Consider the following 26,572-nt stretch of genomic DNA (forward strand, 5'->3'; position numbering starts at 1 on the left):
TAGGGGCGATCAGGCCAGGACAGGAGGGCAGTTGGGGGCGAATAGGCTGGCAGGAGGGGACAGTTGGGGGCAAGCAGGCTGGCGAGGAGTCAGTTGGGGGCAAGAAGGCCTGCAGGCAGAGTGGTTAGGGGCAATCAGGCAGGCAGGCAGGTGAGTGGTTAGGAGCCAGTGGTCCCAGATTGCAAGAGGGATGTCCAACTACCGGTTTACTGGCAGTCGGACATCCCCCCAGGGGTCCCAGATTGGAGAGGGTGCAGGCCGGGCTGAGGGACAACACTCCCCCCCTTCCCCTCCCCCCCCCCCATGCACGAATTTCATGTACCGGGCCACTAGTACACACTATAAATAGACAATGATGATCATTTTAATACATATTATAACTATGTTATATTAAATAATATTTTTTTCCAGGATCCCTGAAAGTGTTTTCAAACAATGATATTTAGGATCTGTTTAGAACTAGCTGAAATAACTTAGTTCTTCAGATGGTTTGGACTTACACAGTATAGGGCCATAATACAGTGGAAGCACTTTCTGATAAAAATGTGTTTTTCTTACAAGAATGTGGGACAGATTGTAAAATAAATAAAACTAGACTTCAGTTGTGAACTAATCAGTATCTTTCTCACTCACTCCATATGTGGGAGAGCATTTCAGAAGGGAGATATCTGTCCCTTAAGGAAATCACAAAATGAACATTAGGACATTTTCAGAGTCTTTCTGAAAAGTCTTCCTGTATTGTTCATGCTTACAGAAGCATATTGCCCAGCTAGATTTTCTTTATCTTGCAACAACCAAAAGTTTCACATATGCCCAGAATTCCTTCACATACACTAGAATCAGAATGATTTTCTCCTTGCATAGTCTTCTTATTTATTTATCTTCTTATTTTTTATACTCCTTCCACTTTGTAGTTAAGATTGTTTCGATGTATACCTGTCTTTTTATCACTTCTGGTTTATATCTTGAAGGCCCTTAGTAACAAATACTACTTTGTTTAGGGTTTTATTCTCTTAATCTAGAAAATGACCATATATTCATCCCAAACAAATATAATTACTCTATGTACTTTTAATTTATGTACCATGCAGATTTCAGTATTATGTTCAATCATATTGCTGTGATCAAATGCTTCATTAAGTTCACAAATATGTTTGCAATTAATTTTATGCCATATTAAGGCTTTGCCTCCAAATATTTGGTTTTATTCATTGTTCTGAGTACGTTTTAGACCATATTTTATTCAAATATGATTTATGTTTTATTGAGTGTTCTTTTAACTTTTGTGATAATGTTACTTCCTTTGGATTTTCATTTCTTAATTATCAAGTTTTCTTGATAATATGCTCAGTAACAGGAAGCTAGAACAGAATTTCTCTATGATGCTTAAAAGTCTAAGATATTTTGCACTATTCTGAACAAGGATTCTTCTCTCAGTTTTAATGTTACTGATCTGATATTTTTATTGCTTCTTAATTAATTAGATGGAAATGAGCGCCGTTATTCTCCATTATTTTTCCTGAACTCATCATCTTGTTTCCAACACCAAAGGACTGATAATACCATTGAGAAGGAAACAGATCTGGAGCATACCTCTGATGATGATTTTGAACCAATGGCTCCAGAATTTCAAGGAAAGGAGGCCATCAGGTAGTTACACTTACTAGTATACTAATGTATGGGTATAAGGCTGTTCCCTTTGGAATTCCAAGGTGCAATTAAGTTTGACAACCACTGATTTAGAAGTGTGTGTGTGTGTGTGTGTGTGTGTGATATTTATATGAAGAAACCCAGCAAACCTTTGACTATGTAAGCCTAAATCTCAGGGCCAAGGACCGAGTCAACATTAGGTTGGTGTTCAAACCATGAAAACCAATGAGATAACACATCAACAGAGTCTAGAGTGAGATGAACAATAATGTACGTAGAGAAAACCAATAAAATGGAATGTGACCTTGAAAGTAGGCACTTTTAACAAAGAGGAAGTCATGAATGGTGACTCATAACCCAGTAAGTAAGGATGGAAAAGTACTTGTTGCATTTGGTGATTAGGAGGGCACTGATAATTTCCATGTGAAGTGGTTCACTAGAGTAGTGGGTTCAGAATCCAGAGTACAATTGATTGAGGAGGAAGTGAGAAGTGAGGAAGTGGACATATCAAGTTTGTACTTTTATTTTGAGAATTGTTTTATGATTAGGGGAGAGAGAAATTCAATCATATCTAAAGCAGATTTCATGGCCAAATAGGAGCTCTCAGGAAAATTCAGGTGACAGGGTTTGGGAAAGGATGGTTATAGAATGCAGATACACTAATCTAAACGAGGGGGGGAAACACCCAATGTTCTAAGACTAAAGGAAGAAAGTGAGGATGATTACAGAGCATTCTAATTTCCTAAGCAAAACACTAATAATTTGATCACAGCTTTCTAAAGAAACTTATTCTATTTCATGGGGAAATGATCAAAAACAAGTCTTTGTCTTCCCAAGTAGACTGGGAATACCATCCTTTTTTTCTCACCAACTGGTTGACTGCATCCATCTAGGGTTGCCCATGGTCTGTATCATTTCTATTTTTGTGTTGTCTAAATAAGCACCTCTTTTGTCATTTCAGAATCAGAAATATTAAAAAAGAATATAAAGAAAAGTCTGGAAAAGTAGAAGCATTGAAAGGTAAAGAAAAGCACTTAATTGGGTAAAGTCAATGTGAAAAATTAGAAAAGATTGATAAAACAGAAAGAGAAAGGAAAAAAAGTGTACAATGTAGCTCCACCATGTGGAAATTAGCTATAATTAACCGGATGTAAAATCCTACTGGATGCTTCATGGATATATTGATCTACAAAAATGGGATCATATAATGAAAAATACAAGTTCACTTTGTTTTTTAAGATGAATTTGCAATAGAAATATTTTCTTTTATTTGCACTATGAGGAAGGAATATTTAGACTTAAAATTGATCAATTTTTTATATTAGCCAGAAAAATCATACAGTTTGCATGTGCTGGTGAGATTAACTAAATCAAGATGAGTAAAACCATGGACCATGAATGAAGTTTCACAAGCCAATATCCTATGACATAGTTTATAGTTTTTAATGAGCCAATGTATCTTATACTAAATATCCTAACAAATATAGTTTTTTGTAACAAATATTTAAGTAAACCATAGATCTTACCAAAAATGGAGAGTTCTCTGTCCTTTGTGTTTATTTTCTAGCAAATGCAGCACCCCTTAACTCAGTCTTACTTATTTCTTTGAGATTAGAGCTTTGAGAATTTATTTTTTTATTTTATTTTTTTATAAGCCACAACAATTTATTTCTTGCCAATCTGGATGCTAGGAGATCCAAGATCAAGGTCCCAGGATAGTCACATTCATCACATTCTGGTCAAGGCCCTCTTCCTTATTCATAGCCAGTGCCTTCTCACTGTGCTCTCACATGGTGGAAGGGACAAGGGATTTCTTTTTTTTTTTTTAATTAAATCTTTATTGTTCAGATTATTACAGTTGTTCCTCTTTTTCCCCCCATAGCTCCCCTCCACCCATTTCCCACCCCACCCTCCGCCCTCACCCACCCCACCACTGTCCTCATCCATAGGTGCACGATTATTGTCCAATCTCTTCCTACATTCCCCACACCCCTTTCTCCCCCAAGAATAGTTAGTCCACTGCCTTTCTATGCCCCTGATTCTATTATAATCACGTTTATTCTGTTCTGATTTTTAGATTTACTTGTTGATAGATGTGTATTTGTTGTTCATAGTTTGTATCTTTACCATTTTCTTCTTCTTCCTCTTCTTAAAGGATCCCTTTCAGCATTTCATATAATACTGGTTTAGTGGTGATGAACTCCTTTAGCTTTTTCTTATCTGTGAAGCTCTTTATCTGACCTTCAATTCTGAATGATAGCTTTGCTGGATAAAGTAATCTTGGTTGTAGGTTCTTGCTATTCATCACTTTGAATATTTCTTGCCACTCCCTTCTGGCCTGCAAAGTTTCTGTTGAGAAATCAGCTGACAGTCGTATGGGTACTCCCTTGTAGGTAACTGACTGTCTTTCTCTTGCTGCTTTTAAGATTCTCTCTTTGTCTTTTGCTCTTGGCATTTTAATTATGATGTGTCTTGGTGTGGTCCTCTTTGGATTCCTTTTGTTTGGGGTTCTCTGCGCTTCCTGGACTTGGAAGTCTATTTCTTTCACCAGGTAGGGGAAGTTTTCTGTCATTATTTCTTCAAATAGGTTTTCAATATCTTGCTCTCTCTCATCTTCTGGCACCCCTATAATTCGGATGTTGGTATGCTTGAAGCTGTCCCAGAGGCTCCTTACACTATCTTCGTATTTTTGTATTCTTTTTTCATTTTGCTTTTCCGGTTGTGTGTTTTTTGCTTCTTCGTATTTCAAATCTTTGACTTGATTCTTGTGATCCTCTAGTCTGCTGTTGGGGGTCTGTATAATATTTTTTATTTCAGTCAGTGTATGCTTAATTTCTAGTTGGTCCTTTATCACAACATCGAGGGTCCCACTAGATTTCTTGAGGGTCTCATTAAGTTTATTGGCGGTTTCTAGAAAATTCTTGAAAAACCTAAAAAGTGTGGTTTTGAACTCTATATCCAGTAGTTTGCTTTCCTCCATTTCTGTCATTTGTGTCCTGTTTCTTTGTCTCCGCATTTTTTTATGCTTCGCTGTGTCGATAGAGTGGCTTTCTGTGCTAGGTGTCCTATAGGGCCCAGTGGCTCAGCCTCCCCAATTACCTGAGGTAGACACTCTTGGTGCACCCCCCTGTGGGCTTTGTGCACAGTCTTGTTGTAGTTAAGCCTTGATTGTTGTAGGTAACTCTGGGAGGGATTGACCTCCAGGCCAATTGGCTGTGAGAATCAGCTGTGTCTGCAGTGGGAGAACTTCTGTGCTGGAGACACCCCTCCGGGGCAAGACTTGCTTCAATGGGGCTTTGGTGCTCACTGAGTCTGCCCCCTGAGTGTCCTTTATGAATCCGAGGAGCTGCAATCTGGATGGTCCCACTCAGACCACCGGGCACACTGGCTCCTGGATCTCTAAGGAGGTGCTAATCTAGCCTCTGCCTGAGGCTATCCAGCAGGAGCCAGCTGTGATGCAATGCAAGTTGCCCTGGGGCCTTGGGCCAGCTGCAGTTTGTTAGGTAATTATCAGATTGCAAAGGGCCAGGCCTTTCATATGCAAAAGCCTCCAGTGGCTTGGACAGGGCGGGGTCCCAGGGAATCAACAGGGCGGAGCGAGTAGTTATGGCTGCTCTCAGTCCTGCCCTCAGAGGCCCTGCTTCTCAGTGTCCCAGCAATCGCTGCAAGCACCCCCGAGAGAAAGCTGCCCTCGAGTTCCGACCGATGCCAGACAGCCCAGTTTCTCCCGTATGAGTCTGGGTCCCCAGAGACTCACCTGGAACTGGAGCTCAGAGCTTGAGATTCCCTCCCGATTGAAAAAGACAACTGTGTCCTCAGCCACCAACCCTCTCCCCATGCGCCTCTGTACCCCTGTATTTTACTTCCGTACCTCCTCTGAGTCTCGGTATGCTTTTCTCTTTTCTTCTAGTTGTAGAATTTCCACTCAGCCAGCCTTCCTGTGGTTCTGGATGATGTCCGTTGCATCTTTTAGTTGTATTTTTGAAGTTGTTGTGGGAGGCAGCAACTTCCGGTGTTTACCTATGCCGCCATCTTGGTTTCTCTCCTTATTTGAGAATTTAATGTACTTGTATCAGCAAGTGTATTCTTACTCCAGGTTTTTCTCATCAAACACCATAGATTTGTGATTTCTCTTAATTTTGGCCAAGGATATACTGAAGTATTTTTAAATTTATTATTTCAGTTCCCAGAGCACATTATGTAATACTTTTGCACTCATCAAAACCGTGAACTTTTTAAGTCTAAACATCTTCAACTTCTGCAAGGATTTCCTCTTGTTTGAAGATAAAATTAACTCTAATTCCAACTATTAACACTATACTTCCACTGTACATGCATATGTATATATGAATATGTAAATGCATATGTCTCTTATTCTCTTTAGAACCAGCCTTGTCAAATGCTCTCTTAGCTGTTAATATTTTATTTTAAAAACAGGTTTGCTCTTTGACATATATGAAGGTCAAATCACAGCAATTCTGGGTCACAGTGGAGCTGGCAAATCTTCATTGCTAAACATCCTTAATGGGTTTTCTGTTCCAACAGAAGGTGAGCACAAAGAAGTTTCTCAAAGGCAAGATGTCTGATAATAGAGTGGGGTCATAGGTAGCCTTTCTCATTTCAGGGTTTATATTTGACTCCTTAAGATAAAATAATGTTTGTTTATCTAAAGTTATTAACCAGAAATACATGATTTTAAATATATTTCCCCAATTTTTATGAAAATTATTATCTTTATTCCATTGATACCTTATATCCCAGGGGAAATAGACACTACTCTGAGCACATTTAGGTTAAGAATAATTAGTAGCTGTTAATAAATTGTGAAGTTGTCGTTTTAGATGTTTGTGTATATATGCAACATTTTCATAAGATCTCCAAAGCAGCAATAAAATGTATTATCTTGCTAATGTTAAATTATTTTCTCACTTCTATTTTTAGGATCAGTTACCATCTACAATAAAAATCTTTCTGAAATGCAAGACTTGGAGGAAATCAGAAAGATAACTGGTGTTTGTCCTCAATTCAATGTTCACTTTGACATACTTACTGTGAAGGAAAACCTCAGGCTGTTTGCTAAAATTAAAGGGATTCAGCCACAGGAAGTGGATCAAGAGGTAGATGGGCATGCTTGGACTAATTAAACTGCCTACCATTTATAAAGTTAAATCATGACCACAGAATTCCCCTCAGTGGTTTACCTGTCCTGTTGGGAATAGCATTTAGGCATTGAGGTTCTATAAAAAAAAAACACCCTACTGCTATAATGAACAGTTAAAATGCGCAATATGAGTCATCTTGCATTTTAAGCTTCATATATATTTTTCTATAGGTACAAAGAATTCTATTGGAGTTGGACATACAAAACATTCAGGACAACCCTGCTCAACATTTAAGTGAAGGACAGAAAAGAAGGCTGACCTTTGGAATTGCCATTTTAGGAGATCCAAAAGTAAGAGCCACTATGCATGGGGAGGAATGCAGGAATATCAATGAAAAGCCAAGCTCTTCTTTTACCTCTGAAAGTAGCAGTGCTTTCATTGTAATGTACAAAGAGAGAATCTGCTGTGTTTAACTGTGAATATGAGTTTATTGGACATAAACGGTTGGATAGGTTTTTGTTTGTCTGTTTGTTTTGGTTACTCATGCTATCATCAGGAAATCGGTAACATGAGAGAGAGACATATTTTATATGTCATCATCCTCGGTAGGTTTTGCTACTGGATGAACCAACTGCTGGATTGGATCCCTTTTCAAGGCAGCAAGTGTGGAGCTTCCTCAAGGAGCGCAAAGCAGACCACGTGATCCTCTTGAGCACCAGTTTGATGGATGAGGCTGACATCCTGGCTGGTGAGTGTCGATTTGATCTCAGTATCACAATAAAACAATTTGGGCAATACATATTCCCAGAGCCCTGCTCTCATTGCCTTGGTGTGCCTATGTTACTTACCAATCTGGGGGATGACAGGAGCCTACTCCCACTGTAGAATTCCTCGCTGACTATATGATTGCTAGATTTTGACCTCTAATTAAAAAATTGTGATTTTTTTTCCAGATCAGCTTTCAATTAATTTGAACATTTAAATATTCTTTAATATATATATTTGGCTGAAAATATCCACTGATTCTTTAGCATCCCATAAAAAATGTACCCATCTAGCCCTAGCCTGTTTTGCTCAGTGGATAGAGTGTCGGCCTGCAGACCAAAGGGTCCCAGTTCGATTCTGGTCAAGGGCATGTACCATAGTTTCAGACTCCTCCCCGGTCTGGGCCCTGATGGGGGCTCCTGCAGGAGGCATCCAATCAATGTGCTTCTCTCACATCGATATTTCTCTCTGTCTTTCCCTCTCTCTTCCACTCTCTCTAAAAATCAAGGGGAAAATATCCTCCAGTGAGGATTAAAAAGAAAAGAAAACGCACCCATGTAATTTCTGTTTTTTCTTTTGTACATTTTGGAGAATACTAAAATGAACTAGAACTCAATCTCATTTGAAATGCATCCATTTTAAGGGGTATTTCAACATTTTAAATGTATAGTTGATATAGCAATGCCCCATAGAATGCTTCTCTTTTGGAAATCTGAGCATTGGCTCCTCATCTGTGTTTTCTAGGGAGAGAAGAAATGATTCCTATCATCCTTTTTCTCTTGCTTCTTTTTACTCAGATAGAAAAGTGATCATGTCCAATGGGAGATTGAAGTGTGCAGGCTCTTCTGGCTTTCTGAAGAGAAAATGGGGTCTTGGATATCACTTAAGGTAAAGAATTTGCAGATAAATTACGTGTACACACACACACACACACACACACACAGAGATATTTTAATATTGGTATATCAGAAAGGTAGACAATTATGAGAGAGATTTGACCTTGTGCTTAGTTTAGCTCTGCCAACCTGTATTGATCATTGTTTCTCAAATATTTTTCGTGCATCCATTATGATAATCAAAATTGCAAAATTATCAGCCCAGGCTGATAGATCATAGCAGGGCTGCTTCATGGACCACTTTCCACCCTCCAGTTTCCCCAGCTGATCCATACAATCCTGTGACATCGTTTCCTTCTTTCATAGGGCACAAAATCAAATAATATCAGAAGCTAGTATCAAAAATGAGAGTCAACCTGGTGGCAGTGAGTAAAGAGGACTATGTCTACCGAGAAAGTGTTTCCAGGCAGAAAGCATTTAAAACACAAACTATGGCTCGTTGGCCAGGTTTTTCTGTTAGGCACTAATTTCTGGTAGCTACACGGTTTGGTCTAATAATGATTTTTCCTAAGAAGTCTCTTCTGTCTGATGTCCTCATCTCCCTCTGTTTGTCTTCCTACTTGATATACATCAGCTTTCAAATCCATCATGCATTTGTTTGTAAAATTTAGCTCTGAGATTAGACACTTCTGTATAGATCAGAAGATTTTTCTAATCAATGGCATTATTATTATTATTATTGTTATTTACTCATTTTGTTTGTTCCCTAAAAGCCAAGTAAAGTACTCAAAGGTTAGCTATTCAGTAGAAAGCTCTTCTTTTGTGATAGCACTGGAGGAAACACAAATGAATTGTCTTTTCTTTCAAACATTAGTCTGTACAGAAATGAAATATGTGACCCAGAAAGAATAACATCTTTCATTAATCATCATGTCCCGGATGCTAAGTTAAAGACAGAAAGCAAAGAAAAGCTTGTGTATACTTTGCCTGCAGAAAGGACAGATAAATTTCCAGGTAACTTAAATATGATTTCAATAGAATGAAATTTGGGGGATAAGTACTTACATTATTACAACTTTATTGTTTAATGGACTTGGATTTCATTTTAGGTTGGGTTTCCTAAGAAGCAGCACTTGAGAGGAGGATTTTAGTGCAATTTATTTGGTAACAGATGCTTAGAAGAACCAGTAGGGAAGAGAGGAGAAAGAAAGGAGGAGGGAGGGAGGAAGGAAAGGATGGCGGGAGGGAGAAAGGGAGGGAGGAAGACACAGAGAGAGAAAGCAGTTATATTTTGGGAAGTCCTTGAGATGTCCAAAGAGCACAAGTTGAAAGGTAGCGTTTGGTGGGAGCAGCTACAAGTCTTCTACCTGTACAGAAGAAAGACCCAGAATATGGGTAGAACTACACGTTGATTTGTGGTGTAGAGGAGATATTTCCTAAAAAATATCTACAGGAAGTTCATGGGCTGAGAGCAGAAGATAGAGTGCAGACAGTGTGAGGATAAAAGGAGAAGTCTGATATATTCATTTCAGAAGGGAAGAGCATTCCAGTAAAATTTTGGTTTTCCTTATTGAGATATTGCAAAGATGTAAACTTTATGAGCAGTATTCTGCATCATTGTTTAAATATGTTAATTCACTAGGGTTAGTTATCCATATGCTATTTCAAATGTATCTACTCCTGTCTGTTGCCTTAGACCTTTTCAGTGATCTTGATAAGGGTTCTGTCCAGGGTGTGGTGAGTTATGACATTGCTGTGTCAACCCTGAATGAAGTCTTTAAGAAAGTGGAAGAAATATCAACTGTCGAGCAAGGTACATTCATTTGTATAATTCATATAAAATCAGTTTCCCAATGATTATATAGCAATTTAGTATTTATAATGCTTATACCTGATTGACGCTAAAGAAAGGGACTAGTTCCAAATCTGACTCTGCTGTTTGGGAAGAGCAGGCCTTGTTTCCTAACATCTTACTAGGACTGAACACAGACTCCTTTTGGAATACACCAAATTTTTCTTTAGAAACTACTAGTATATGTCTCCTTTTTGGGCAGTTTTCTTCTATCCTCTGTTACTCAATTCTTGGATACATTGAGAATGTGAAAGGCCCTCAGTCGAGGTCATGAACTCTAAGCAGATATATCGTATAAAAATTGCTCTTAGTTGTTCATAGACAAAATTTCACTAAGGTCTCAATGGAAGAAAGACCTAGGATCAGCTCTTGTGTACTTTAATGGGTGACCATAGTAAGGGCTGTCTTTTATGGAGGGTTTATGCCAGACACTTTGATGAATGTGTGGCTGAATGGCATTGCTTTCCTTACAAGAACCATTCAAACAAGTGGCATTGGCACCATTTTACACCTGAGAAAATCAGACCTAAGAGCAGTTCAGTGATTTGCCCCAAATTATACCACTTGAAATTCATATATTTGGAAATCAGGTGCCGGTCTTGTGGTTTCAGAGCTAGTGGTTTTTCACCTGGACTTCTAAATGATTGATAGCGTAATAGTAGACATTTAGGCATCAGTGTACCTTGGCTACTTCTCTGGAGAAGATTTCTTGAAATGTCTTAGAATAGTGTTACATATAGGATTTTCTGTGCCTTTTAAAGATGGCATGATGAGATCACCCTTAACTGAAGTCTTCTTTTGATATGCATTCAGAGTATTTTATCAGTGGGTTTATTAAATGTCGACATGATAAACATAACCTGGTGCTTATATTGTTTGTTTTATAACCACAAATATCCTAAAACATTTTTTCTCTAAAAAGAGAAAACTGTGATGACCCAAGCATGTCATTAATAATTAGTACGTGTGTGTGCGTGCGTGCGTGTGTGTGTGTATGTGTGTGCGTGCGTGCGTGTGTGTGGACGAGCATGCATGCCTGTGTGTTTATTTTGAACAAGCAGAGATGAGAGACGCAGAAAGCCTGCCTCAGATGCAGCCGGCTCACCCTCCTTTCCCTGTGAGCGACTTGGAACTCTGGAGAATGCAGATCTGTGCAGTGGCACGGCTCCGTTTCTTAAAGTTAAAATGTGGAAAGAAAATGCTTTTGACCCTGTGAGTATCAGAGTGCTGTGGTTTTCTTGGATAGTGTGTTTCAAGAAAGGGTTAAACCAGAATAAAATTTAAAGCTAGAATGAAATACCCAACATTCCTGCCAGAGGATAGATAAATGCAGCCTTTGAGTTTACTGCCGGTGGGAATAGCCGTATGTGAGCATTTGATTAGCCTTATACACAGTTCTGTTTAGTCTTCATAGTTTGAACACCTGGTGTTTATATAGAAAAGCCTTTTGTACTGAGGGGCAATGTAAGGTATGACTTTCAGAATTTTAGCACTCATCCTTATGGCTAGCATAAAAGTTGATATTCTACAAATATTTGTGAAATGTCTGATGGAATAAATGAAATTGCTAGAGATTCATATGGTGACTTTTCTTTATTGGTAGGCTATTGGTATTTGGAATTGCACTGCTCCCATTGATTGTGGAACTGATATTTGATGTTGTATTAAGTAAAAAAAGTCAATGGGAATTTAAACCCGGATTGAATTTCCTCTCTCCTGGGCAACTTCCTCAAGACCCTCTGACCAGCTTATTGATCATCAATAACACAGGTGAACAGAAAAACACAATTTAAATCTAGAAATAAGTTATTTTTATGTAGAGGGAGGAAAAGCAAATCATAAGAGAAGAATTTGTGTATTTAGACTTTATGAATAGAAAACAATTTCTAGCCCAGCTGAGTGCCTCAGTGGTTGAGTGTCAGCCCATGAACCAGGAAGTAGCCGATTCGATTCCCAATCAGGGTACATGTCTTTCGGGCTCAATCCCCAGTAAGGGGTGTGTAGGAGGCAGCCGATCAATAATTCTCTCTCATCATCTATGTTTCACTCTCTCTCTCTCATTCTCCCATCCTCTCTGAAATCAATAAAAACATATAAAAATAAAGAAAAGAAAATTTGAGGAACTGTGTACATTTGCTCCGAGTTTAGAGGTGCTGGGGAAAGGGAAGGACAAGGAAGAAGCATCCTGGGTCACTACATAACCTGGTAGAGAAGACTGGCATATCTGCCTGATGACCCTGAGCTATTATGTGAAGGAGAAACTTCTGTATTGATTGAACCACTCAGTTTTGAGACCTCTTTGTTACAGCAGCCTTTACAGTTGTTGGCTCCTGTGTGCGCGAGGCTGTAGTTTTTTCTCAGCTCTTACTTATCTGTTTTCATCGTTAAGAGCCTATTGACAACTGTGTCCTGATAGTGGCACTCTTTTCATTTCCCACTTCCTAACAAAAAATATAGCTATGTAATATATATGCATGTAATACATATGTAAATACGCAAAATACAATCATCTTTTAAAATACATTCATACATTCAGCTAAATGCATTTACTTTTCTGTTATTTGGAGAATAGGGAGCAAGGGGAGTGCTATTGTTAGGAATTTTAGGCTAGCCAATTTGAAGTACTCCTCATACAATTATTGTAGTTCCACAGATTGTTGAGTTAAATTGTATTTTTTTAACCAAGAGTCATAAAATGGAATTATATTGTCTTAATGGTCACACGTTAACTTGCATGAAATAGGATCATAAAGCTAACTCATCACAGAGTAAGATTTGATGACTAGAAGATGGTAGAATGGGTCCTCTTTTATAGGCCAGTATTATTATTGTGATGCCCAAAGAGATGTGCCTTTATGCATAATATAAATTGTGTATGTGGCTTATTTTTTAAAATTGACCTATATGTTCTTGCTTTATATGGCCTTCTGTTGTTGATATAATACTAGAATCCAACATTGAAGATTTTATACAGTCACTGAAGCATCAAAATATACTGTTGGAAATCGATGACTTTGTAAATAGAAATAGCACTGATGATCTGTCCTACAATGGAGCTATCATAGTTGCTGGGAAACAAAAGGTGTGTTTGCCTCTTGCTTCTTGGTTATGCTTTCATGAAAAACAATAAAGTGCTACATTTTAACTGTCTTAACACTGTGGAACTTCAGCCTTAGCAACTGGGCTCAAAAACGTTTGGGTCATTATTAAATAACCTGTGAAGTTTAAAGGAGTGTTCATAAAACATTTTCTATCTTAACTTTTGAAATAGACGATTTTTTTTTTTACATTTCAAAGTAGCTGAATATAATTGCATTATTCAAACTTAAAAGTTCTGACTAGAAAATATATTAAATTCTATCATAGAGATCCTTCCATGATCCTACTGAACATGCATTCTAATCATAAGGAAACTCAGTCTTCCTTGCATTCCAATGAAAAACGGAGCCAAATTATGTGAAGCTCCCTCTTTATTTCTTGCCACAAGGAGAGAAAACAAAGACCTTTGAAGAGATAGCATTGAATTCAGTTTTACCTAAGTCCACCATGCAAAATGTCGTCTCAGTGTGGGACGCTGCATTGCCTGGTAGTTGCTTTATTTGTTACTCATCCAACATATTTATTACATGAATCCTTAGTAATATTTAAAGAACGCTGATGAATGTGTGAACATTTTCATCAACCTGGAGAACATAAACATAGTCCTAGGAAGTGTGAAAATGCTCCATTGGCCGTGTAGCCATGAATACTTGATGAACCTCATGCTTATTTCCTGTCCACAAAAACAGAGTTCCTTCATTTGCTCACTGCCAACGGCTGTGTTTCCTCATCGGGGCCACATTTAAATCCCATCAGCTGAAATGTCTTTATCCACAAAATGAGGACAAAATGTTCTAAAATTAGTAACACCGCTACAAATTCGTATTGCTGACTGTGCTAGGGCCTAATATAATATACGTTGTCCCATTTAAACCGTACGACAACCCATTTATTGTATTTACCCTATCACAGGTGAGGATGCTGTCGCTCCGAGAAGTCAGTTAATGTGAAGATGGTCAGAGCTAGAAAATGGCACTGTTAGGATTTTATATACAAAACCTTTTTTATTGTTCATTAATTATTCAGCATTAACATTGTTTTATTTTATTTGAAGGATTATAGATTCTCAGTTGTATGCAATACCAAGGGGCTGCAATGTTTTCCTGTTCTTATGAATATTATCAGCAATGCACTGCTTGGAATGTTTAACCATACACAACAGATTCGAACTCTAAGAAGCGCATTCCGTCTAGTAAGTATTGGGTTTACTCATTCCGAACAATTAGCCGTTTGACAAGTCCCCTGTGTGTGTTCCTTCTTTAGCTTTTACATATTTATAATTGATTCTTAACCCTAAAAAATTAACTTTGGCCTTATATTTTAAACAGATTGTATCTAACAGAATATGATTTTCCCCCTTCATTATGCTCAAAGAATTTTCATGGGGGAATACTGTTCCATAGTATGTCACAGTCTCTCAGGAAGTCTTCTAAAAAGATTCATAGTTGATTGCATGAGTATATTGGAGAGAGAATGAGATGTGTGTGTGTGTGTATGTGTGTGTACGCGCGCGTACGTTTGTGCATGTGTGTGCACACACACATGACTTAGAAATCAGGAACACTTGTTTTAGAATCTTATATTTCTAATATAATTTGTTGGTGAACCCTTCATTGACTAAATGGGTAGTCGATTGACTGCTTTGAAGGAAAATTTGCCAGTTCTTGGGCTAGATTCGTCCTGATGAATTCCTTCACCCACCCACAGTGGCTCTGCATGGGGGTGAGGGGGTCTGGTACACACAGACTGTGTTCTCATGACTCTTAGTCCGCTGCCTATACTATGGCCTGCCAGCTGGCAGCAGTGCTTTAGGCCGGGTCAGCAGAAGGATCCTTCCCCTTGGCCTTCAGTCACCTCCCTCCCTCCCTTTATCCCTCCACCCCAGGTGTGACAGTGGCTTTTCACGTCATCATCCTTGGCTTTTCTGCTCTTTCCACCCGTGTAATCATGGCATGATTAATTTTGCTCTGGTTTTTTTTCCAAATATATATTTTTATTGATTTCAGAGAGGAAGGGAGAGGGAGAGGGAGATAGAAACATCAATGATGAGAGAGAATCATGCATCGGTTATCTCCTGCTCGCCCCACACTGGGGATCTAGCCTGCAATCTGGGCATGTGCCATGACCGGGAATCGAACCGCCGTGACCTCCTGGTTCATAGGTTGACGCTCAACCACTGAGCCACGCCGGCTGGGCCATGAGGGTGGTGATTTAAAGTGTATCTCCTTGAAGATGGGCTCGGTGGTATCGAGTTGTCCTTTCAGGGCTGTGCTTCACAGCATATCGCCAGCTGCAGTAATTTGCACGGACCCTGGGTTTACTGAGGAAGACCCGCTGCTGCTCAAGCCTGAACCACCTGTTTCTCTAGGACCCTAATTCTTGAATCTTTTTTTTTTTTGGATTTTGTTAAAAAACAAACAAACCAACAAACACGTAACATGAAATTTACCGCCTTAACTATTTTTAAGTGTATAGTTCAATAGTGTTAAGTATATTCACATTGTGATAAACAGGTCTCCAGAACTTTGTCATCTTGTAGAACTAAAATGCTATGCCCATTAAATAAGAACTCTGCCGAAACCGGTTTGGCTCAGTGGATAGAGCGTCGGCCTGCGGATTGAAGGGTCCCAGGTTCGATTCAGGTCGGGGGCATGTGCCTGGGTTGTGGGCACATCCCCAGTAGGTGATGTGCAGGAGGCAGCTGATCAATGTTTCTCTCTCATCGATGTTTCTAACTCACTATCTCTCTCCCTTCCTCTCTGTAAAAAATCAATAAAATATATTAAATAAATAAATAAATAAATAAATAAGAAAGAAAGAAAGAAAGAACTCTTCATTCCTCCCTTCCCCGGACCCTGGCAATGACCATTTTACTTTCTGTTTTTTCAAAATTTGACTGCTTTTGATACATCATATAAGGACAGTTGTATAGTGTTTGCTTTTTGTAACTGGCTTTCCCCCAGGATAATTTCCTCAAAGTTCATCCATGAGCCAGGATAACTTCCAAAGTTCATCCTAGCATTGCCAGGATTTTCTTCCTTTTTAAAACGGAATAAGATTCCATTGTGTGTATGTTCTACATTTGGTTTACCCATTTGTCTGTCCATGGACATTTGGGTTGCTTCTTGGGTATTCTGCATAGTGCTCCTATGGAGTGTGTGAGCAGATATATCTTTGAGATCCTGCTTTTGATTCATTTTCATATATACTCTGATGTGGGTGGGCCCTGAGTTATTTTTTTATTCCCCCCTCTTTTTTTTTCTAGGAATTAAAACTTCATGTTAAATTATCAGAAATCATCTCCCTGCCACCATGCATAGATGTTGATGATCTAGATCAGTGATGGTGAACCTTTTGAGCTCGGCGTGTCAGCATTTTGAAAAACCCTAACTTAACTCTGGTGCCGTGTCACATATAGAAATTTTTTGATCTTTGCAACCATAGTAAAACACAGACTTATATTTTTGATATTTATTTTATATATTTAAATGCCATTTAACAAAGAAAAATCAACCAAAAAAATGAGTTCGCGTGTCACCTCTGACACGCGTGTCATAGGTTCGCCATCACTGATCTAGATGTACACTTTTAATTTGTTTTTTCAAAATATTTTGAACAGCGTATTCTTTATGGTTATTCGTATTTGTTTCATGTTTTTAAATATTTACTAGCTTACAGTGCCTTTTATGTTTGCAGAATTGGTTGTTTTTCTGGACTGGTCTGCCAGAAGGCTCCTTTTTCCTATTTTCCGTTGTTTGCAGCATTTCTCCTTACATCGCCATGAGCAGTGTCAGTGATTACAAAGTAAGAAAAAGGGGGGAAAAGAAAAGAGACTTCAGGAACTTTAATAATTGTTTTTTAAATGCTGTGTGTTCAAAATGTAGTTCTGTGAGGAAAACGTTTAAGCATATGTTTAATTTTAGATAATGTAGTTAAGCATTATTTCCATCAAGTCAGAAATTTACTTCTAAAAGCACAAAATACTTTTTATTTTAAAATTAAAGGAAAAGTACAGTCATTTTACAGGGATTCAAGTTAATCTAATCCTTCAAAGAGTATATTATAAAACTTTTGACTATAGAAGTCATTGATATTGACATTAAAGATCAGATTTAAGACTTGAGCCCCTTTTCTACTGTGGGGAATACAATTTTTTTTTGTTATATTTGTATTTGGTTATGTCCATTATTTAAGTCCAACAGTTCAATGAAATTTAGGGGAGTCATTCTTCACCCTTCTGAGCCAGTTTATTTGGATAATGGAGAATTTATTGGCCTGCAGGTCACAAAAGTGATATTTCTTTTGAAGGAGATTCATTCCTGGATCATGATGAAGTCTGCTTTTCTATTTATTATGCATAAGTTAAGGGGGTGTTGTGAATCAAACCTACATAATGAAATAATACTAGTATTCACTGTCAAAAATGGTCACCTTAATGGAATTCACTAAATTCCATTGAACAGTATATGCATAATTAAAATTATCAGAAGATTTGACAGTATTTGGTTAGATTGTATTTGTCATATCTTCCAATGCGTTTGTTCTGGATTTGGACTTTAATTGGATCTATGTATGTCCTGTGTTTTTCCATCAGAAGAGAACTAAGTCCCAGCTATGGACTTCAGGCCTCTGCCCTTCGGCCTACTGGTGTGGGCAGGCCCTGGTGGATATTAGCCTCTTTGCTTTCTTTCTTTCTTCATCGTTTTTAATTTTCTGCTTGGAAAACATACAGGACCGTTATTTCACAACTCGACTTGTGTTTGCTTCGGTGAGTGATGCATTACATAGAGATTGTCTTATAAGGTAAATTCATGATACATTTTAACATTTGCTATTTTATGTAATCAAGACATTTCCATTTTTATTTTGCCCCTAATGGAAACAGAAAGCATTTGAAGTGTATGTTCAATAAAATATTTTAAAATACTTATAATTTAAATGTTCCCTCAATTCATATTTTATTTTTTGACTTTGATATTATTTATATTACCTTTTAGGTTGTGATTATATTTGGTTATGCAGCTTCTGTCATCTTTTTCACATATGTGATATCATTTATTTTTCGCAAGAGAAGAAAAAATAGTGGCGTTTGGTCATTTTGTTTCTTTATTGTAAGTATACGTACAAACATATCAATAGAGAGATAAGAGTTCTTTTTTCAACTTTCAATGTAACAGGGAACATAGTCACTTTTGCCCTGAGCAATGGGAAATGAACACCTTAAAATTATACCACAGAAAGGAGAGAGAATGTAACATGTTGCTGATTCAACAGTATTTCTGGAGAATTCATCTACAGCTCTTTGACTAGAGTTTACAGAGTAACTTATAGAAAACCTGAAGCTCAGGATGCCACTATTGAGTTTATAAATCCTTCAAAATACAAGGCTTCCTGGCAATACTAGGACAAAAATTGGCTTGATAAAATTTGGCAGTCCAATTCATTTCTACAGTGTTTAAGAAGTTGTCTTTTAACTTCAGATGCTAGAAATTTCAGAGATCAAAGATGTTTTTATACCTACAGCAGAGCATTTATTAGTAAATAAGAATGAATGATTCCAAAATTACTGAAAACTTGGATGGAAATGTTTACCAAGATGCTGAACACCCAGTGTGTCTAATCCCGGCTCTTTAGGTTTAGGTTTAGCTGACATACTCATCCCTCAAATCTTGAAGTTGAAGTCCTGAACCCAACCAGAGGCGGTCTGCTAAGAAAATACATCTCACATTGCCCACTGACTTCTGTGAGAAATTAGCCTTAGACTATCTGGTCAGTAGGTAGCTGTTGACTTATCCCTTCTCAGAGGACAGTTTTCTGATTTGGCTTCTCTAATTGTATTTCTCCGTATGCAGTAGATAATATCTGTTAACTACCCCTCTTACCACCATCAGGACAAATCAATACAAGCTCAGAAGTTACAGAAAGTTGTATAGAGATACCTCACTCAGAAGACTGGCTTTGAGGCAGTCATGAGGATCTGATGCACCAAATGTTGTTGCTTTCATACTTCCCATGGGGGCGTTTTGTTCAGTCAACAGATTCACTGCCTTTGTCCAATGTAAACCCAGGTGTTGTGTAGGCAGCACAGATGTTAGCAGAAGAGGGTCTAATAGTTGATTTCTTTTCCGTCAGCGCTCTTGTATATGTCCAGCAAAGGTTAACGAAGAATCTGTGTTCATACTTTGTGTTTTCTAGACATTTCAACTCTGAATGAAAGTCTTTTTCAGAGCTGATGTCCCAGCAATGTCAGGGTTATTGGCCAATATGACTGTTGACATGTCTGTTACTGCCAGCCTAACTGAGGCTCGAAATCTCCTAGTGAGTTCCCGCATAGACACTCTTTACACTTATTGTCCTTCAGTCCTAAGCAATCGGCAGCCTCCAGTCATTGTTCCTTTTTCTTTGTCTTTCCCATTCTTGTGTTGGTTCTTCTTAAATAGAAGCCATTCCAGACTGGGACTAATACAAGTCTATGTGAATGTATTTTTTGCTTTGTGTCAAGTGAAAAATCAGCCCCTGGTTTACCTTATACTCACAATTCATCCTGGTTTGTATAGATTTGACAATATCTCAGGTAGGGGAGCACTTGCATCAACAGGCGAACCATACCTCCACCCCTTATCCTTCAGCCTTCAGTGGGACCTCTTCTCACGGATGCAGGCTCCATAGTGATGTTTTGGGTTGGACAAAAATGTGGATGGAATTTTTTCAGAAAAGGCATTCTTTCAGAACTTGAAACACCATGATCTTTCAGAACAATAGCTTTCATTTCTTGTCTTATAGAGTAGAGACCATTTTGCCTAATATTTGATATATATAATCAGGGGCAAAAGTCTAACGAGGCAAAGTTCTTTCAATACCTGGTAGAAGGCAAAATAGGTTCTGCATTCTCACGTAATGAGTTCCTCTTGCATAATTCCCCAGCTGCAAGTGCCTAAATGCACAAATGAAGAAATCTGACGTTGTTTCTAGGGAAAGTCATGATAATGCAGAACACCTTTTCTATTAGGTTTGTAGACAAATGTTTGTGGATTAAGATGTTCTCACTGTGATGGGAACAAACTATAGCAAATAAAGGACCACAGCAGAGAGTTGAACATGAGACTCTGAAACACTATTTTTCAAATAGAATTATATCTATATATGATTGAATACCATTTTTTCCTTTGCTGCCAACTAGTTTTGAATTATTATATATTAAAATAAGGCAGTATTGCAGAGGCAAAGTCAACTTTTTAAAACAAGGATTTTTGTTCAAAATGTAAAAAAATTACATAATTTCTGATTTTTTCTTTTTCATATTTATCTATTTTAGTACACTTGTCTATTTTATTTTTATACTGTTTAAAAGAAGCTACTTGTTAATGGAATATTGAGATGTCAGGTTTGAAAAAATTCAAGATTATCTAATTTAATTCCCCTCATATTTTTAGAATGAAAATAATTAAGCAACTTGTTTAAGGTCACACAAAAAATAGTGATAGACTCATGAAGAAACCTGAGATCTCAGACCTTATGTCATTCTTCAAGTCAAAAAAATATGAGCTAGTAACATTGTGGACAATACTGATGTCAAGTTTGTGTTGATCAACATCTTGATTTTAGTAAGCTAAAATACATCTTCACAGAAACATCATGCAGTTTACAGTAACTTTATGTCTGCTACAAAGAACTTAGAATTTCATTCAAAATCGGTATTGAGGCTAATTACTGTGATAATTGATCTTTCATCACACAGTGAATATAAGTTTAAACCATGCCAGTCTTAGGGCTGAGGTAATTTTTTATTACGGGAATGCTGATGGGCAGTGCAGTTGTCCTTTAGTGACCTTGGATTTACTTGGAAGGACGGTATAGGCAATGTCTCCCCATCACTGAGTGAAGCCACAGTCAACAGTTAGTTTCTAGAATACAATGCACTCCTGTACCCCAAAGGGTATGGCACTGCATGGGTACCTTAGGCCCTTGTCGAAGGAGGAGGAAACACCCTGTCACCCATATTTCAGCCCAATGGTGGAAGTGGAGTAGCAGATCTTAGCACACTGGGCCATTTCCTTTGATGCATTTTGGCATCTTCTCTTGTTCCAGTGGGTGAGAAAGGAAGAAAAGAACAGGTCACAAAAGCAGAAACTTGGAGTCCTCATAGAATAAGCAGAGTCAGCTAAGTGGACTAAAGGACTCATAGTTATCAAAAATAAGGAGCTAGGAGAAAAAATAGAGAAGTGTGATGTCATGGAAACTAAAAGAAATGTGTAAACATGGACAGTTGTGCAATACCTGCAAGGAGATCACAGCGGTTGTAAAATGAGAGAAGTCTTTTGGGTTGGCTATCCAAAATACTTATTGTGCCCTTCTTACTCAATACTTGATTTTAAGTTTTTGGGTTTTTTCCCCAATTGTTTTTGATAAGGTAGATTACACATTTCCCCAAAACTTTAAATTTACTTAGTAGCAAAGATAACATTCCCTTTTATATAACAACTAGAGGCCCGGTGCACAAAAATTCGTGCACTCAGGGGAGTCCCTCAGCCCGGCCTGCGCCTTCTTGCAGCCTGGGACACCTCAGGGGATGTCCACCAGCTGGCTTAGGTCTGCTCCCCAGGGGATTGGGTCTAACCTGGCAGTCAGACATCCCTCTGGCAGCCCGGGAGCCCTTGGGGGTTGTCCAACTGACGGCTTAGGAGCAGGCCTATAAGCTGTCAGTTGGACATTCTTAGCATTGCCAAGGAGGCAGGAGGGGCTCCTGCCACCACTGTGGCGCTCATAGTCATCAGCCCGGCTTGTTACTGAGCGGAGCTCCACCTGTGGGAGCGTACTGGCCACCAGGGGCCAGCTCCTGCATTGAGCGTCTGCCCCCTGGTGGTCAGTACACATCATAGTGACCAGTTGTTCCTGGTCGTTCTGCTGTTAGGGTCAATTTGCATATTACTCTTTTATTATATAGGATGTCTTGTTATAATTTTGAATATGCAACCTATGTCAGTATAATTTTCTGACATAAAGACTTAGCAATCATTGCACCCACCCAGAGTTTTGAATTCCAGCTTCATCCCTCACTAAATGTGTCATCTTGAGGATGTTATTTAATGTCTCTGGACCCTAGATTTCCCATATATAAAAGGGGAAGGATAAGAAGAATACATGGTAGAGTCATTGTGAGGATTAAAGCAAATAGTATATGCTTAGTTCTTAATGCCTGGTCATTTGTGTAATATTCAATGAATTGAGTAGTTATGATTCTTACCAGTTTTATTATAATTAATACATTAATAAGACCCAGCAAGGGTTTAATAAAGTGTTTAAAACATACTTATTGACTGATAAACTGATCCTTAAAACAAAAACAAAATATTATTTTTAATCTCCACCCCAACATTTACCAGTAATCTAAAAGAAAATGAGTATTTTGCAATCATAATGCACAATCTCCAAAACATCATTTACTTGGAATGGTGAATTAATGGAGAAGGTATATGACAATTTGAAAATTTCAGTCTAAGTGAGAGGCAATATGGATTTTTCATAAGGTCATATATATTCCCATTAATAAAAGCATATCCTTTCCCTCTTCCTTCTGAAAGGGTTGTGTCTGCATATAGGAAAATTCTGATATGTAGGATAAGAATATCTACATCTTAAATGTTTTCTCAAATATCAATGGACTGAGTATGTCTGACATGTAATATATTTCAACTTGTCTTGTAGACCTCATCCAGCTTGATCGACTTGGTTATAATAAGTCACTCCATGTCATCTGCCTCGCTTTGGATCATGGTGTTTGTTCCCTCATTCGCCTTGAATGGATTTCTTTTTTTTATGATAGATGTAAGTTATATTATAAACTGTGTCACTAATTTTGAATATGCAACCTATTAAAATGCTTTGCCCAAATCTATAAAGATGAAAGTAGGCTACCAGTTTTCTGGGGCTAGAGGGTAGGGTGTGGCAATGGGGAGTGACAGCAAATGTATATGATGGAAATGTTCTTAAATTGTGGCATTGCTCTCACAACTCAGTACAGTTACTAAAAATCCTTGAATTGCACACTTAAAGTGGGTGGATTTTAGGGCATGAAAATGTAACCTCAATAAAGCTGTTAAAGCTTTGCCATATGCACTTTGCAAAACATACACTTATTCAAAACAAACTCCAGATTGAAAAACGTTGCCTCATTCAATGGGTATTCATTATCCATTGTGAGGAATACACTCATGGGCGATATCACTCATTCATTCAAAATGTATATTAAACACTATTCTGTGTCAGGCACTGTGCTAGTCATTGGGGACATCTGATGGACAAGATAACACAGTCCTTCCTTTGACAGAGCTTAGTGGAGTCAAAGGCCAACCTCAAGGTAGTCAATGAAATGGACTCCAAGGTTGCAAAGGAGAAGGGCAGAGCTGTAAGCACAGCCAAAGTGCTCTGGAGAGTCAGAGAATTCTTCTAAGGGGAAGCAATGTTTAAACTCGGTCCTAAAGAATATGAATTAATTAGAGGGAGAGTGGGGTGGGAGGTAATAAGCATGTTCTGTAGCGGGAAGCAAAGGCATCAAAGCAGAAAAGACCAGAAATCATCAAATAAACTAAATGAGATTCAAATGGAAAGAAATGTACAATAAGGTGAGCAGAAGAGCTCAGTCAGGAACATAATTTCGGGGGCCCGGCCTCATCCTGAATGAAGCAGCTCTGAACAAGGTAGCGAGGGCTTCCCCAGGCTTGTGTTCTTGGGAGCCTGTAAGAACTCTTTTCCATTGGCTGAGCAATGCCTGGGATTCTCCATGGAAAATGTATTCCTCTGTTTAAAGCATTTTTTTTCCTAAAATAGAAGTAGACCTGCAAAGTGAAATACATTGATCTAGACATGTGACACATTATTTAGGTGTCATGAATTACTTTTTGAGTGCATTGATTGATGAAGAAAGAATAACACAATAGGACTAAATAGGAAGTGGAAACAGTCACCACTGTTTCCCTGAAAAGGGACCCTGAAAAGGCTGGTGATGGCTCTTTAGGACAAATATTGTTGACCCCTAGAATGTATCGGGATGAAGGCATCTCTCTCTGTTATGCTTTCAGCAAACATTAAGCCAAAATATTGAAGAAAAAAGAGGAATTGGAGAAGACAACATAGGTTATACCTGCTCATTGAGAGAGATTCAGAGTTGAGTAGGGGTCCCCTCACGTCTCTGCAGGGAATTGCTTATCACCCATGCATATAAGGGTCTCAAGCTTAAGAAAAACATTCAAAATGTGAAATTCCTTATTACTTAAATAGAAACTGTAAAGCTGATGAATTTTCATTTAGCATTTTTTGTGGGTGTGTTTGTTTTTGCTTTACAGAGAGTCTACGAGCACGAAAGACAAAATGAAAACCTGTTTTATGACCTGAGTGGAACTGATTTTCTAGTGTGCCTAATAGTAAGAAGGTTTTTCCAACTCAACACTTATTTTTTTATAGTTATTGTTTACTATAACAACTACTTAATCTTGCCTAAACTGTGCCAACTTCAAAGATGTTTTCAATTATAGTCTCAGAATAAGTAATTACATTCCAACATGATTCTAAGCCCTAGAGTTATTTTTTATATGCATGAATGGATAGTATACATCCTGAATTTAATACAAAATTAATTTTCCATGTTTATTTATCCTGTATACTGCCCCCTCCAAATTTGAGAGAGCTTGTTAAAAATACAGATGGAATATAACTGAAGCCCTTTGAATTCGAGATAAAAAAAAACAAAAGTTTAATAAAAATGAAAGGGAAATAATGATTATGTTGATGTATTTAGACCAGTCGTGGGCAAACTACGGCCCGCGGGCCGGATCCGGCCCGTTTGAAATGAATAAAACTAAAAAAAAAAAAAAAAGACCGTACCCTTTTATGTAATGATGTTTACTTTGATTTTATATTAGTTCACACAAACACTCCATCCATGCTTTTGTTCCGGCCCTCCGGTCCAGTTTAAGAACCCATTGTGGCCCTCGAGTCAAAAAATTTGCCCACCCCTGATTTAGACTGAAGAAAGGCACTGTCTTTGAATATAATGCATCAGTAGTTTTCTAGGCATAGAAGCAAATGTAGACATAAGTCCCTGCCCTCATGGAGTTTATTTGTTGGTGAAAGGAGACAGATAATAAACAAAATAGATAATATATACCATGTCAGATAGGTGGTCAGGAAAGGCCTGGCTGACAGATAATCATCTGAGGGAGGCAGGGAGCAAGCTGTAGAGATAGCTTGGGGAAGAGCATTCCAGTAGAGGGGCAAGGGTCACCTGGCTTGTTTGAGCTTCAGGCAGGAGGCCAATGTGGTTGGGGCAGAGTGACCTAAGAGGAGAGTTGTACGAGAGAAGGTCACAGAAGCCATAGGGACACGTGCAGGTGGATTGAAGAGGTTACACAGTGTTCTCGGTCACCATAAGGACTTTGACTTTGTTTGAGTAACTGAGGAGTCACTGGAAGGTTTTAAGCAAAGGACATGTTTCAAAAGAGTAGCTCTAGTGGCTGTGTTGAGAATAGATGTTTGGAGCAAGGGGAGAAGAGGGAGACCAGATAGAAAGGTATTGTAGTATTTTTTTAAATTGACCAGGTAGAAAGGTATTGTAATATTTTTTTTAATTGATTTGAGAGAGAGAGAGAAACATCCATGTGAGAGAGACACAGCAGTCGATGCCTCTGGCACATGCCCTTACCAAGGATGGAAGCCAAAACCTGGGTATATGCCCTGACCTGGAATCAAACCCGCCAACTTCTGGTGTATGGGATGACACTACATCCAACTGAGCCACACCTCCAGGGTTCCTTTTAAAAAGAATAAGAATAAGAATAAGAATAAGAATAAGAATAAGAATAAGAAGAAGTAGTAGTGGTAGTAGTAGTAGTAGTAGTAGTAGTAGTAGTAGTAGTAGTAGGGTTCTGGATAATTTTGAAGGTAAAACAGGTAGCATTTGCTGGCAGACTGGGTGTGGGTTGTGAGAAGAAGAGTCAGGTTCCACTACGCTGGTTTGTCATTGTGTAGTTGGATTTCTTCCCGGTGTGTAAGATGATTCACATCTCTTTTACCTGAAGACCAAAGGTCACTGACTTAATTCAAATGTTTAAACCATATTTGTGAACAAAATACCTAAATATAACCGTTTTTGTTTGTTTGTTTTTGCTCCTAGCCTTACTTTCAGGCTTTGCTGTTGGCTTTTGTTCTAAGATGCATGGAAATGAAGTGTGGGCAGACAGTAATGCGAAAGGATCCTGTTTTCAGGTGGAGGA

The 26,572-nt window shown here is 38.3% G+C and overlaps 1 protein-coding gene across 1 annotated transcript in view; it reads left to right on the top strand.

Annotated features, from left to right (window-relative positions):
* Nucleotides 1-26,572, top strand: part of ABCA6 (ATP binding cassette subfamily A member 6) — a 52,783-nt gene that overhangs the window by 15,473 nt on the left and 10,738 nt on the right. Inside the window, exons 10-28 of the mRNA XM_014461032.2 lie at nucleotides 1,485-1,650; nucleotides 2,612-2,670; nucleotides 6,088-6,198; nucleotides 6,592-6,767; nucleotides 6,983-7,102; nucleotides 7,362-7,500; nucleotides 8,315-8,405; nucleotides 9,228-9,367; nucleotides 10,050-10,166; nucleotides 11,267-11,417; nucleotides 11,809-11,975; nucleotides 13,154-13,287; nucleotides 14,359-14,496; nucleotides 17,001-17,108; nucleotides 17,899-18,072; nucleotides 18,302-18,415; nucleotides 23,010-23,129; nucleotides 24,647-24,724; nucleotides 26,473-26,564. Of these exons, the coding sequence (XP_014316518.1) occupies nucleotides 1,485-1,650; nucleotides 2,612-2,670; nucleotides 6,088-6,198; nucleotides 6,592-6,767; nucleotides 6,983-7,102; nucleotides 7,362-7,500; nucleotides 8,315-8,405; nucleotides 9,228-9,367; nucleotides 10,050-10,166; nucleotides 11,267-11,417; nucleotides 11,809-11,975; nucleotides 13,154-13,287; nucleotides 14,359-14,496; nucleotides 17,001-17,108; nucleotides 17,899-18,072; nucleotides 18,302-18,415; nucleotides 23,010-23,129; nucleotides 24,647-24,724; nucleotides 26,473-26,564 (2,395 nt within the window). The remainder of the gene's footprint in view (nucleotides 1-1,484; nucleotides 1,651-2,611; nucleotides 2,671-6,087; nucleotides 6,199-6,591; nucleotides 6,768-6,982; nucleotides 7,103-7,361; nucleotides 7,501-8,314; nucleotides 8,406-9,227; nucleotides 9,368-10,049; nucleotides 10,167-11,266; nucleotides 11,418-11,808; nucleotides 11,976-13,153; nucleotides 13,288-14,358; nucleotides 14,497-17,000; nucleotides 17,109-17,898; nucleotides 18,073-18,301; nucleotides 18,416-23,009; nucleotides 23,130-24,646; nucleotides 24,725-26,472; nucleotides 26,565-26,572) is intronic.

This window comes from Myotis lucifugus, unplaced genomic scaffold, assembly GCF_000147115.1.
Source record: "Myotis lucifugus unplaced genomic scaffold, Myoluc2.0 scaffold_146, whole genome shotgun sequence".
NCBI lineage: Eukaryota > Metazoa > Chordata > Mammalia > Chiroptera > Vespertilionidae > Myotis > Myotis lucifugus.